The 15,837-nt window shown below is 38.7% G+C and overlaps 1 protein-coding gene across 1 annotated transcript in view; it reads left to right on the forward strand.

Moving 5' to 3' along the window:
- Positions 1 to 15,837, forward strand: part of LOC130924415 (short transient receptor potential channel 7-like) — a 99,793-nt gene that overhangs the window by 60,875 nt on the left and 23,081 nt on the right. The window contains exons 8-9 of the mRNA XM_057850966.1: positions 10,341 to 10,536; positions 12,980 to 13,201. Of these exons, the coding sequence (XP_057706949.1) occupies positions 10,341 to 10,536; positions 12,980 to 13,201 (418 nt within the window). The remainder of the gene's footprint in view (positions 1 to 10,340; positions 10,537 to 12,979; positions 13,202 to 15,837) is intronic.

Here is a 15,837-nt window from a genome sequence, read left to right on the forward strand (position 1 = left end):
GGGCACACATAGACACGTTCATAAGAGGGACTTGTGTAACCATAACAACTCAATGCTTTAGTAACTATAAACCAGCCACTTGCATCCTGCCTTTCTTCAGGGCCCGTTGTGGTCACATACAAAATCCACTGGACCCACAGATTACTGTATGGGGACTCACGGTACATAGTCTATAGTTATCACACATTCTAAGCCAGAGTTTCTGACACATTCAAAGGCATGAGGTTGTATGATTAGAGTTTAACCAAATATTTCTAAGTCACATTAAAATGCAAATCTTGGTCTGCTCTCTCATCGCTTTTCAATTCAGTAAGTGTCGAAAGGATGAACTCCAACAATTTATTGCCTTTCCACTTGCTTTAGTATCCAGGGGTTGGACAAAATAATGGAAACACCAAACATTTTGGCATCATGATCATTGAACATAATTGTTAAAGAATAGCATGAAGAACAATCTAATGAAGTTGAGTATCTCGGATGGCCGGCACAATCCCCAGACCTCAACATTATTGAGCATTAATGATCAATTTTAGAGATTCAATTAAGACATCGATTTCCGCCACCATCGTCTCTAAAAGTGTTAGAGCGAATTCTAACTGAAGAATGGCTTAAAATTCCTTTGGAAACAATTCACAAATTGTTGGAAACCAAGGCCGGCCCAGCCTATACGCAGACTATGCAGCTGCTTAGGGCCACCACTAGAGGGCCCCAATCTGGCAACCTTATTTTATACGTTGTTAATAGAGCATCGTGAATTGTTGCCGTTTATCTATGCAAACATCCATTTTCTTGTCATTACAATCTGGCAACCTGGGGAGTGAAGTTGAACCTGCTTTGCGATGATTGGTGCTCAAACTTGCTTGGAAAATAGATACACGAATATGTCGAAGACAATTTATCATTCTGGAGCAGAGAAACGAAAGAAGAAGAAAATCGGAAAAGAAAAGAAACAACAGTATCAACGTAATAGAGCATGTTTTTGATGTTGCTGTTGCTGTTATTGTGCAAGACACTACGACTTGAACGTTGTTGTCAGCTGAGCTTGTCAATATGTCGTACTGGAGATTGCCATTAGCCGCAGGGCGGAGGCCCGGAGCGAATCAAGTAAAGCCGAGCAAGTTGTCACCTGCCGTCCTCTTCACAAGATGATGATTTCCCCAAATGTACAATTCAAGGTAAAGCTCGGCAATGTCGTGTACATAGTTATGAGATCAAGAATCAAGAGAGATGAACATAAAGTTCCAATTTTAATATATTTTTACAAAAATATGGGCCCCTAGGCATTATTTTGCTTAAGGCCCCCAAATGGCCTGGCCCTGTTGGAATCAATACCTTGGAGAATTGAGACTATAATTGCCGCAAAAGGCGGATATACACCATATTAAATTCCTTTTTGTTGATTTTTTAAGGTGTTTCCTGTCAGGGTGCATGGGACGAGGTGGGCCCAATCGCAGGGAAAAAAGTAGTGATATAATGAGGTACGTCGAGCCTTTGTGTGTCGAGTAATGAAGGCATATTTCCGCAAAGTGCATACCGACTCCCGAGGCTCGCTTCTTTTAAGGGAGGTTCCGAAAACGATGACGTCCGAAGCCTTGCTGCCCAGCTGTATCACGTGATTGCTTCAGGGAGTGCTTTAGATTTTGCCGCGCGGTCTGACAGCTCGCTACAGTATATAAACACCTCTGGCTACATTCAAAATGTGGGTGTTTGAAAGAGAGTTGCAATCAGGTGAGAGTATGGATAATTTGGAGGTGGTTTGGAGAGTGAAAGGTTAAGGAGTGGTATAGTAGTTGATAGGATGGAGCCAGCAAGAAAGAGGACTTTCCCCTGCGTGGAAAAATCTTGTTTATGAATGAAAATGAATGAACCGCACCCCCTCCCCTTGCTGTACATCAATGTTCAAGTTACATTTTTACTGTTCTCTGCCTGATTAAGCTCATGTCAATTTCAGAAAAAAACATTGCACAACCTGTCATAATAATACCATTTGAGGAATCATTTTCACACCCAAACACTACACACTATTTATTACAGTAATCCCTTGCTTCTTCGTGACTCAACTTTTGCACAGTCAGTGCATCACAGATTTTTTAAACTTGTTATAAATATCTTGTTATAGGAATAAGAGTTCTAAAAACATATTTATGTGCACTTGATATTCATCTACGTATTTATCTACACTTACATACATCCCCACACATATATCATGAGAGAATGAATGCACAGTATGTATTATTTATATCTTATTTTATGAATGTCTTTTATACTAATAATATTTTATTTGTTTCAAATTATTCTTAATGTTCTAACGATAACATATGCATTTTTAGGATTTTATATACACTTATTTATATCATATACTAGTATATACTCCAAAAAAAGGTATGTTAAAAATGGGTGGGGGGCGTGACCTTATTTCGCAGTTTTTCCACTTTACGTGGTCGGTTCCAGTCCCCATTAACAGTAATAAGTGAGGGATCACTGTATATACATATGTGATAATCTATGTAAATAGATGATTTGGTAAAACCATATTTTGTAAATTAATTCCTTCCTAACAGATACACACACACAAAATCAACGAATCACTCATATGGTTGAGAGACAACTGACTGTGATCATACACTTAACCAGTAGGTGGTACTGTGCTCACATGAAGCTTCGAGAAATGAACCCTTTATCGAACCAATTGGCTCAAGTGGTTCAATGCCTCACAAGGCTTCATCTCACCATCACTAGAAAAAAGGCAAAAACACAAGGCAGGGAGTGTGGGAACTCAAAATGTGTGAAATCAATGGGTGATCACATGGATAAGAAACACTAGGGCACAAACTGAACAGAATTTAACTCAAATGACAGATTCCATTATTTTGTCCAACCCCTGTAGATCAGTGTTCACCAAATCCGGACCTCAACGTGTTTTCCACGTTCCTCTCACACCTGAATCAAATGATTAAGTCATAAGAAAGCGCTCCTGAAGCCTGATAAAGTTCCAGATTATTTGATTCAGGTACAGTATGTTGGAGGAGGGAGACATGGAAAACATGACTGGAAACGTGGCCCCAAGGTCCAGATTTGGTGAACCCTGGTATCGATGCTACAGGAGTGTAAATTATGGAAAAGAGTCAAATGTAAATTCATTGATGTGTTGTGATACAGGTGCGTCTATTTGTAAGATCTTAGGAGATACGAGCTATCGTTTGAAAAATGTGTTTGCTTTCATTTGCAAGCTAAACATCAATATTCAAGCACTGTTTTCTGGCAGCAAACTATACTCACTTCACAAGCAGCGATTTGGCAGATTCAGATTTTTTTTTTTTTTTTTTTTTTTTTTAATAAGGCTGCGCCATTTCATACCACTCATATTTGAAGTTTACTGTCAAACTGAACATAACACAAAGAGTTATACATTGTGCATTTAGAACTTAAGGTCTTATAAATCAAGCCTAGAGAATGACACCTTACAAGGAAATTTTTAATCTACTTGCACCTGTGTGACCACCAATTTTGTTGACTTTTTTTTTCTTTAAAAAAAAAAAGTATGTTTTTTTTTTTTTTTTTTTAACAGAACTGGAACAAATTACCCATCCATTTAGATGGAGAATAATGAGATACATGCAAATGTATCAATTCTATTTCAAGTCACCACTGTACACTGCTGTCCACAAGCAATGTAATTTATTGTAACAAAGTGAAAACACGTCCCTGCATTGGCTGCTCTGTACTGCATGGCAAACTTGGAAATACAGGTAATAAAACCGTGCCATTAGTCTTGATTTAAAGATGCCCTGGAGAATGGGCAGAAATTCTTTCTCTGCAGGTTTATCGCTGACTTAAAATGTAAAACGCACAATTTGGATATCAGCCAGTAACACAGCATGTTTGATAATTAAGGTCCACTGTAACAGTAATTGTAACCTCAAAATGGGATAGTAAATTTTATAAATATTTACAGTAAGACATTTTTCCAAAATCTAATTCCATATATACATACTGTATGTCGCTGTACCTAGTACACGAGAATTCCATTTCCATTGACTTGACTAATGAAAGCCTAGAAAGTGTTCGGTGGCTTGTACTGCACGTGGTATTCTCCAACCATTTGGCCAATTGATCCTGTATTTGGTCAATGTGAAGACACATTGCACTCTGCTGGTAAGAGAAAACGCTTTCAGAGATGACTCACAGAATCTTTGATGTGACATAAAAAGAAATGACTGTAAATTAGCCTTGGGTCAGTAGTACATAAGACAACTTTCAAAGCCATATTGTATATACACATAGTGAGGTCAGTCTTCGAGACCTTTATTTCCTCCACTGACTTTACCTAACAGTTCCTTCAGGTGGACATAGAAATGGTCTTTACGGTGGATGCACATTTTTATGATTACCTGTATGCCTACAGTACATTTGTCCCTGAGTGTTGGATTTTGTGATACATGTACAAACTTTATAACCCATCATCCTTACTCATATGCTCCAATACTTTATGTGATGGGAATACCCAATCTGAAATGCGTTTTAAAAAGGCAGGATGGAGAATAATTTTATTAAAATGTAATGGGGATAACATATCATCAAACCCAGCAATTAGCCTTTGTGTTTCAATGTGTCACATTTCAAAGTGAGAGGGAATTGCGTTTTGAAAGAGGAGAGTGCAGATAAGAGATGAAACGTTATTTCAAAAGTGAAAGGCTCCAAATAACAGGCTTTCAAGGCAAAGTCCAACAAAATCACCTTGCTCAGCTGTCCTCGTGACAGCCTGTTTTTTGGCTGCGTGTGATGAGAATAGTCAGGAAGCTTTTCTAATGTTTACAAAATACATCACAGCTGCACAAAGATAAAAACATGGGGAGAGAGGAATCACTGGTGTCGACAAGGACTGGAATACCTTATGTCACCAAAATGTGTTGCATATTATGCTAACAGAAATTGTGTAATCGCTTTTTCTAGCACTAAATGCTCAGATATTCTATTCTTCGTATTATTTGCACTGTAGTGTGAATGGCTCTTTATACTGTGTGTGCCATGTTATTAGCGGATGACCAGTCCAGGCTTGACCTCGCTTCTCACCCAATCTCATTAAGGATAGGCTCAAATTTACCCTTAACCTGAGGACAAACAGCGTTGAAAATTTTAAAGTAGTCAAGCTTCTCATTTATTATTGTTGCAGCGGAATGCTGTTCATGACTCTATTTTCTTCCTCTGATCCTGAGTTGGTGTGTTGTCAATTTAGTAAATCGAGGCCAGTCAGAATTTATAAAACGGGCAACTCCGTGAAACAAAAGGTAACATAAAATTGCGCAAATAAAGATGAATGGGAGTGTGTGAACCAGCAACTATGTAAGCTATTTAACTCAAAATATTTTTAAAAGCATCAAGAACCCTTTTGTTGGTTGTATTTGATCATAGTATGCATCTTTCACAGTTGAATTTATGTCCTTTTTTTTAACTTACAGATGCTCTTTGAATATGCTTCTGATGTGTTTGCACATACACAATGTATTAAGAAAAATAGATGAGTGCATGGAAGTGTAACAAGTTTGATTTACTTTTCCCCTTAAATTGAAGTAGTCAGCAGAGGGTCCTTTTTAGGAATGCAGGCGAAAAGAGAAGTCAGTGTGTATTTTGTTCCCCTCCAACTTGAAGAGACTCTCCCCCCACAAGCCTTCATCTGGTTCTCTGTGTGCCATCAAAACTGTCCCTTTGAACCAAGTCGATTTGGAAGACACCCACAGAGCCTTACGGGGGAGCTGACAGATCCTCCGGCCATTCCCTCTACCTGCCTGCAGCCATCCAACCTGACAGCGCCCTGTTTTCCCACTATCCCATACCACCCTAAGTCCAGCTCCTACTTGCCAAAACATGAAGACAAGACTACCTGAATGTGAATGTTACAGTTTCTTAATCTCTTTTCTGTCTTTTTGGATTAACAGGCAATGTCAATGAGAGGTCTGCAGTCTGTTTTAATTAACCATTAAAGCAATTATATTGATCCGAACTCAAGTAAGTGGAGTGATTTCTCCCTTACCACAACTTCATTATGCTTAGTGAGTGTTAAAGAGGTGATGACTCATTTTTCGCTTGATATGGTTTGTAGTGTACTGGCTCAATTTTTATGTTTTCAAAGGTTAGCCCCACAGGGAATACTCATTTCTACATTGAATACAAAGAATCTAAAACACATTCGAAGGGAAGGAGTGTATTGAATGCATTGAGTTCATATTTGTCACAAGATGATGGAGAACGCTAAACTGTAGCAGTCCAAGTCCTAATGGATTGATGAGGTCTGGTGTTGAATCTCAGGGTTACTTAGCTCTTATTGTCAGCCTCTAATGCTAAACCGTGAGAGGAGAAATTCACTATCCACCCCTGTGAGTGTTGTTGAGGATAAAGTCTACGGTCATGTGAAAAAATCGGGACATCCCATGAAATATTCAGTTCTTTATTAAGAAATGTTCTGTTTCATCTTGTTTTTCTTTATCTCCGGAAAAGAAAGTGATTTAAATGCCGGTAAACAACAAAAATTAACATTGTTTTACTCATTAAACCAAATATATCAACAAAAATGCATATTCTAAATGAGGAAAAAGTTAGGACACCCTGCCAACTAATAATTTTTACCCCCTTTGGTTGAAATAACTTCAGTGAGACGCTTTTTGTAGCCATTTACCAGTCTTTTACATCGGTCCGCAGAAAGCCCTCGGCCTTGACTCGGCCATTCCAGGACTTTCCATTTCTTCCTTTTCAGCCAGTCCTTGGTGGATTTGACGGTATGTTTTGTGTCATAATCTTGTTGCAGGGTCCAGTTTCGCTTTAGCTTTGATTTTTTTCACCAATGATCTCACATGTTCCTCAACCACCCTCTGATACACGATAGAATTCATGGTGGATTCTATGATGTGATCTAGCCAGGTCCTGCTGTAGCAAAGCATCCCCAAACCATGACACTTCCACCTCCATGCTTCACAGTTGGTATGAGGTTCTTTTCCTGGAACGCTGTATTGGGTTTGCGCCAAACATTGTTCTGGTGTCCAAATAATTCAATTTTAGATTCATCGGTCGAAAGAGCACTACATTCACTCTGGCAAACTTTAGTCTGGCCTTCATGTGCATCTTCACGTAAACTAGAAAGACTTTGGCGCCGTTCCAACACAGAGCACACTCTCTCTGCCTGGAAACACAGATTAGTGACCTATAAACAAGCCTTGCGTATGACTAAAACCAGATATTACTCATCCTTAATAGATGAAAACAAAAATAACCCTAGATATCTGTTCAGCACTGTAGCAAGGCTGACAGTCACAGCTCAATAGAACCTTATATACCAATCACCCTTAGCTGTGATGACTTCCTAAAATGTTTTAACAATAAAATCGCAACTATTAGAAATAAAATAAATGAATTACTTCCAACTTTTAGGTCTGATAAAGTGCAGACTAAAAATTCAGAATCTCCTATAAACCCCTCTAAAATATTAAATAACTTTACCACTGTAGACCAGATTGATGTGATTTCAATTATAATGTCCTCCAAACCATCAACGTGCCTCCTAGACCCGATCCCAACCAAACTTTTTAAAGAGACCCTGCCTCTAACTATTGATATTTTCTTAAATATGATAAATACCTCATTAGTTACTGGCCACGTGCCGCAGTCCTTTAAATATGCAGTTATTAAACCGCTTTTGAAAAAACCTACTCTTGATCCTGATATTTTGGCCAATTATAGACCTATCTCTAATTTACCATTTCTCTCCAAAGTCCTTGAAACAGTGGTAATTAAACAGCTCTGTCAGCACCTGCAGGACAATAGTTTATTTGAACATTTCCAGCCTGGCTTTCGAGCTAATCATAGCACTGAAACTGCATTGGTCAAAGTAACTAATGACTTGTTACTAGCCGCTGACGTTGGATTAGTCTCGATCCTGGTTCTGTTGGACCTGAGTGCAGCCTTTGACACAATCGACCATAATATCTTATTGCAGAGATTAGAATGTGACATAGGCATTAGAGGAGCAGCTCTCTGCTGGTTTAAATCATATTTATCTAATAGGTACCAGGTTGTCAATGTAAACCAGCAATCATCACCGTACTCCAGAGTTAGTTATGGTGTGCCGCAAGGATCGGTCCTCGGGCCCATCTTGTTTACGCTGTATATGCTTCCTCTAGGTAATATCATCAGAAAACATAGCATTAACTTTCATTGTTACGCTGACGACACACAACTGTATTTATCAACCTATAAACCTGAGCAGATCAGGCAAGTGGACAAACTAAGCACCTGTGTCCGAGATATAAATACCTGGATGAGCACTATCTTCTACTTAATCCTGAAAAGACAGAAGTCCTTATAATAGGCCCGAAAAGTGTGAGAGACTCTTTAGCTGCCCAGTTAGTCACTCTGGACAATGTAAGTGTAGCCTCCAGCACCACAGTTAAAAACCTAGGAGTTTTATTCGACTCTGACTTATCGTTTAAAGCTCACATTAAACAAACCTGCAGAACGGCCTTCTTTCACCTGCGCAACATAGCCAAAATTAGAAATATTTTATCTAAAAGCGATGCAGAAAAATTAATTCACGCGTTGGTGACATCGAGATTGGATTACTGTAACTCCCTACTTGCAGCTTGTCCTAAAAGTTCTCTAAAAGGTCTTCAGCTTGTCCAAAACGCAGCAGCAAGACTTTTAACAGGAACCAATAGAAGAGAGCACATCACCCCTGTGCTCCAGGCCCTTCACTGGCTTCCAGTCGAATTTAGAATTAAATGTAAAATCCTCCTTCTTACATTTAAAACCATTAATGGGTTGGGGCCATCTTATCTCACCGATGCTCTGGTTCCATACCGCCCCAACAGAACACTCCGCTCTCAGAATGCAGATCTACTGGTAGTTCCCAGGGTTTCTAAAAGTACTGTCGGAGCGAGAGCCTTTAGCCACCAAGCCTCTGTTTTATGGAATCAGGTTCCAGCTAATATTAAAGAAGCCGAGACAGCCTGCACATTTAAGATTAGATTGAAAACGTTCCTATTCAACAAAGCTTATGGTCAGGCTAGTTGAAGTCGGAGTAGACTCAAAGTTTAGTCTAAGCTGCACTAGAAGCTATAAAGCTGGGGGAAGTACAGCCACTGAGTTCTATCTCCTTTTTCTCACTCTACCTACCACTTATCTTACTTTATTTCTATTTTCCAATGTTAATATCTAGTTGTCTAGTCTCTTCATCACTAGTCACCCGGTGTCCCCTTTCCCCCCTCCCCTCTGGGGAGGGGCTATTTTTCAGCTGCAGCCTCCTGACTTTCCGGACCCCACGCTGGATGGACGTCCTCGTTGCTACCCCCGTCTCATCTGGCTAAATGGACTGCTTCTTGTTCCTTTACTCCACTGCATCTTTACGGACTGTAACTTCGCCTGCTAATTCCCATTAGCGGTCCTGGGGCTTCCTGTCTATCCGTCCTGGGAGTGGATCTCTCCTGAATGTGGTACTCCCCAAGGTTTCTCATTTTTCTTCCGAAGACTCTGGAGTTTTTGGAGTTTTTCCCTGCCGACATGGAGGGTCTAAGGATGGGGGAAACCCAGGACTTGAATTTATTTATTCATCTTTGTTGCTTCATTTGCTGTTTCTGATTGTGTATCATATTGCCTCTGCAAAGCCCTTTGAGACAACGTTGTTGTGATCCAGGGCTATACAAATAAAATTGAATTGAATTGAATCTTGCTGTGTGCTCTCGGGGTGAACTTGCTTGGACGGCCAGACATGGGCATGTTGGCAGTTGTTCTGAATGTCCTCCACTTGGAGACTATTTTTCGGACAGTGGAATGGCTGATTTTATATTCTTTTGAGGTTTTTTTTTAAATCCCATACCAGACTCATAAGCGTCTACAATCTTCTTTCTGAAGACCTCAGACAGCTCCTTTGATATCACCATGGTGTTTTCTCTCACTTCAACAGTCAGGGGCACACCAAACTAAATGTGAGGTCTAAATAAGGCAAGCCTCCTTCAAAACACGATGGATAATGATGTTCTAATCATATGCACCTTATGTGATACACCTGTGTGTCCTAATTTATTCCTCAACAGAAATTGAATTTATTTAAAATTACATTTTACAGAAGTTTATAAATATATATATATATATATATCAGGTTTGTTAACAGTGATATTAAATATCCTTATGACCAAATATGTTAAAACACGCACAGGCTTCCATAGGGTGTCCTAATTTTTTCACATGCCACACATACAGTATTCATGTGGGAAAAACACAACAACTAACAAAAATGTTGGTTGTTGTTGCTTACCATATAGCCCTTTCCTTACCACTTCTGTTTCTCTTTGCAGAGTCGAGGAGAGTTTCAAGACTCTATTCTGGTCAATCTTCGGGTTATCTGAAGTGATCTCAGTAGTGCTGAAGTATGATCATAAGTTCATAGAAAACATTGGTTATGTGCTGTATGGGGTCTACAACGTCACCATGGTGGTCGTTCTTCTCAACATGCTCATTGCCATGATAAACAGCTCCTACCAGGAAATTGAGGTAAATGTTCGTATTCACTGCAGTTGAGTAATTACTGATTTCGTACTGATGGATGGTGGTATGCTTTTCTAGTTTAAATCATAGACTTCACTATCAGTTGACAGAAAATGGGGTGCAGGGCCGATCCGTCAACTAATTTATTCAGCGATTTAATCATTTAGTTGTTGCAGCCTTATTTATAAGCTAGTTTAGACAGTAAGATGTCCGAAAATTGGCAAAAACGTTAATTGTTGTTTTCCAAAGTAAAATCAGATTTTTGTTCTTCTGCTACTTTGACTTAAAAATATAATGAGGAAATCAGATAACATATACAACTGAGAAGTTAAATATATGTTATGATTTCAAGAATTTAGACAAGTTTAAGGTGAAGAAGGTCCTAAACGATTAATTGGTTATCAGAATAGTTGTCGAGTAATTTGCTAATCAATTAGTTGTCGATTAATCGATTAATTGTTGCACCTATACACTGAACTATAAGCCGCAGGTGTCCCCGTTGTATTATGGTTCAGTATATTCACACCAAAGCTCAACAGCCTGTAATCTGCTTGCTTTCTTTCAGTAACGAGTAATCTAACGCGTTCATTTTTCAGTCATCGCTCCAAGTTGGCAAGTTTTGTTTACATCATATTCGTGTTGCACATTTATGCCGTGAGGTGATGTGTTCGTTTAGCATCTTTGGGATTTGTTGTAAGTCCGATTGAGTGTAAGGTGCTTAGTTGCCTCTAAGTGTTGTGGCCAAATTGACCACCTGTGGGTACAGCTTACTTCCGTGTTGTGTGCGCGTATCCGTGCCCGCCTCCATCTTTGTATTTATTGCACTGTATAATTCATTTGTGTGTTGTTGATTATTCTGCAGTCAATTTGCATTGTTTTACATTGGCACTGATATGCTTTTAACCCTAACCCAAAATTCAGAATTTTTGACATTAGGCTTAATCATCGAGTTAGCGGGGTTTAATTAGTCGGTGGAGTTTAATTCAACAAATTCCATGCAGTTTGTCGGTTATTTGTTAGTTTCAGGGCTACAGAGTGGCTAAGCTTGCACGTGTCAATGGTGTTTGAAATCAACTCCATCGACTAATTAAACCCCCGCCACCTCAAAGATTAAGCCTTATGTGAAAAATTCTGTTCTTTCCCTTTAAATTCAATGATTGGAAAGTCATTTACATGCGATGACATTTTTCTGTTGTCATTCTTATGTTGAGGCGGCAAAGGGAGAAAAATAGGTAAAAAGTAACTGATAAATTACTTTTAAAGTAACTTAGTTACTTTAATAATAGAGTAATCAGTAAAGCAACTAGATTACTTTTTTGAGGCATAATCAGTAATTACTTTTATTTTTCAAGTAATCTGTGACAACACCGGTAGTCAATAAATAAGATATTTGGATTCTAGAAAGTTTTACACAGTTGAAGTGCTAATACAGAATGGGGCAGCCCAAGTTTCTCTTGCGATATTCCTCCTGCAGAGATTATAATAATAGACGCCTTTGCAAATGCTGGTACAGAACACATTTCTCCAACGCAACTGTGTTTTAAGAAATTGGCTGCTTCAATTCACATGCTCACTGAGTTCTGCATATAAAGTAAATGCTATAAATTGTCAGATTTTCTGCTAAAGCATTGCTCTTGAGTAAGCTCCATTTCCAATCTGTTGTATAATTTTTGTTGCACATCACAAAAAGAAGTGGACCATACAATTGCAGACATGCAAGGAAAGATGTCTGAGTGATAGGGTGCACATACAGTGACTGCAACAACTGGTTGCAATTACTTTTGTCCGCTGTGAGACTTGATCCGTGACCCTCCATTTCCAAAGCTGAGGTCCTTACGGAACTACTGTTATGAACCACTGTGGCCCTGTTTTATTACTATTTGTCAGTAACTTTTTTTAAAAACACTCAAGAAGCTTGTTTACAATTTAGCTTATCACCTTAACTTTCTGTCTTGTGCAACTGTCCTCAAACAGATTTGAGCTATGAGATGGCGTGGCCAAAAATGGTAGATGTATTTTGATCACATCTCATTAGCATACAGCAAATGCACAGTTGCTCTAAAGATTTAAAGGTTTTACCTGATTACATTAATAAGATTCTTCCTTTGCAATGACTTCTAGTAAAATTCAAGTGAAATGAGACCTATGAGTAGACCTAAGATAATATTTTTCAAATAAAAGGACTGCCCTGCATCAGGGAAGGTCACCATAGTTGTTGTGCTCGATTCCAAGCACAGCAGAAAATGGAGTGAAAATAAAACTTGGATCTGTGTCTGAGGGCCCTTGAAAGCGCACTGCGGTGTTCATCGCAAGCCATTTTGAAACTCATTGCACCTGCTTAACTCGTCCTGGTTATCATTTTATTCGCATATCAGTGCGCTCCTTTAGAACCTCCTGGTATGAATGCTATTTTCTTTGACTTGACATTTCAAACACTCTGTGTCTGCAGGAGGACGCTGACGTGGAATGGAAGTTCGCTCGGGCTAAGCTGTGGCTCTCCTACTTTGATGAGGGCCGCACTTTGCCCGCCCCCTTCAACCTGGTTCCCAGCCCAAAATCCTTCTACTACCTGGTCCTGCGCATCAAGTCAGGCTTGTTAGGAATATGCAATGTGAGCAGACAACCACACCGCAATGAATTGGAGCTTGGTATGCTGAACTCTCAGGCCAAGGTAACTATCACTGTACAAAGTTGGTTAATTAGTAAATCGATGGGAAACTAAATTATGTGGCTTTCAAAAGCAACATGATTTTTTTTTTAATTGCAGTGGGTGTTTATGAAGCAAATTGTGGCTATGGAAGTTTTCAGGAATTGCTGTGGGTTTTTTTGTGCGGTACTTTGTTTCAGCAATTGAATTCACTCCTACCAAGCACATTATTGTCAGAAAATATCAGATAGTAATATCACCAGATGGCTGTGTGTATCTCATTTGCTATTAGAGCTAATTATCTTTGTTCCTGTACATCTTGCACATATCATTTGTAACTTTTATATTATGATCAGTGGAAAATGCAAATAAAGGTTCAGTATCAGATTTATTCCAAATGAAAAGTTACAAAAATATTCAAAAATTATATTAATACAATCTAGATACAGTATTTGCCAGTTAATGCTTCCTCAACAACTACATGACAATTTATGGCTTTTTATGTTTTTAATATTTTAATATGGAACGTTAAAAAAAAAAAAAAAATCTGACTATAGAGCGCACCTTATTATAAACTGTACTGCCCAACAATAATTTCAGAAAAAATCCAAATACCGTATTGGCCCGAATATAAGACAACCCCTCTCTTTGAACACCAAAAATCATTTTTATACAGAAAATAATTACCGGCACAGTACATCCAAAACAAATGATTATAACAATATATTTGAGAGAAAAAGCAAGTTATTTTGCCTCATTCAAATCTTAATATCTGAACATTTAAATATGTAAACTAAAGTGCAATCACATTCGTAAATGAATGGCTTCTGGTTTTTAAAATGTAAATAAACCAATCTATTGTGATAAAACAACAAAATTGCAATAACTGCATTAACCATCAAAGTGAAGTCTAACTGTAACTGTAGTCTTGAAACAAATCTGAATAAGGAAAAACATTGCAATAAAATAACGCAAACTTGTTAAACTTGAGAGTAGCTGAGATCCGTCATGACACAACATTGCTTCAATGATATCTGGCGCCATCTAGTGTCGTGAATGGGTATAACGTCTAGACCGCGAATATAAGACGACCCCCTCTTTTTCAGTCTAATTTTAATGCAAAAAACATCGTCTCGTATTCGGTCCAATACTGTATATGCCGCGGATGTCCATATCTTAATATGGGGTATTTACATAGAGATATTTGATTGATGAAAAATATCTTCATTAACTAAATAATCTCAAATCAACACGTCAATTTGCGTCTTCTACATTCATACACTACTTACTCAGGGGAGTCAGACACCACAAGTTCCACTCTTGTTCTTTGGCTCTGTTAGAAACCTTTTAAAAAACAACAACAACAACTACATTTACAAAGAAGAAAACATAAAATCCACGTACCTTGCCTTCTAGGCTTGCTGTGGACAAAGTCCTCTTAAAAATCCCGGTCACCATTTTATATATTCTGTGCTAATGGCTATGAGCACGAGCCATACAATAGCAGCTTTGTTATAGCACACTCTGGCAATCTGTCCTCTTTAAATCAAAACAAAGTCTAAACACCCAGGAGTAGCCTTAACCTGTTCTTCTGCAATGTCATCAGGCATCGGATGGAGCCCTCGTCAGCGTTAAAGTCCTCTTAGTGCTGATTGAAAACGGCTAACGGTGCTAGCGTAGCATCTCTTGTCGTAGCAAACAGTCGATATCTACCATTTTAAATGGGTTCTTTTGTATCTGCATATAGCACCAGATTAAGTCATTTGTCTATGAAATCTGCAGAGATTAAGTTTTACAAAGCTTCTGGCAAGATTTTTCAGCCGTAGTTTAGCAGCAGAGAGCAATGTCAATTGTCATGGCAAAATCTGGATATCCATTCTTTTAAAATGTGTGTAATTATATACATGGTTAGAGTTAAATGGTTCTTCTGTCGTGGCAAAAAGAGTCTTCTCTTGACAAGAAGTGTCTTCTCTTGACAAGAAGTAAGCATGCACCTGAAATTAACTAGTTTTCTCTAAAACAGAGCCTATGGAGCTATCAATAGCTAACAGTGTGTTTGGAGTATAGAATACACACCTAACTCACACGGATACCCATGGGAACTTGAGTTTTTTCATAAAGGAACAATCACTGTAGTCGTTAGAGACTTTGAAGGCACCCTAAGTGGCAAGTTCATCATCATTATGCTCCGGGCCGTGGAGCGAAAGAAATGAAAACATAATTTTTAAATGCAAAAATATTAACTTCTTTTTTAAAAAAAAAAAAAAAAAATCTAAAGCCTCTTTGTCATAAAAGTCACAGAGTACAGAGAGAAAAAAAGCAGCGGCTTATTTGCCTGGCACGGCCAGACTGTTCTCCCTGTGTTTTTCAAACACTGAGAGTATAGTCTGGGGCCCAGCCCATTAACGGCCTCTCGAGGAAGTACAAAATCAATCGACAAATCAGATTTGTTTATTTGCGTGACGTGTTCTTAACGAGCAACGTCACGCTTCCGCGTCGGAAGTCGTCTCCACAACAACACAGATGGCGAAAGGGAGAGCCGAGAATATGTTCCAATCCACGGTAAAATCAGTTTTAAATTACCAAAAACACATCGACACAAGTCATTGACAACAGTCTGTCTCGCGCTAGCCATGTTGAATAAACTCCGCTCTCCTCGT

Source organism: Corythoichthys intestinalis, chromosome 11, assembly GCF_030265065.1.
Source record: "Corythoichthys intestinalis isolate RoL2023-P3 chromosome 11, ASM3026506v1, whole genome shotgun sequence".
NCBI lineage: Eukaryota > Metazoa > Chordata > Actinopteri > Syngnathiformes > Syngnathidae > Corythoichthys > Corythoichthys intestinalis.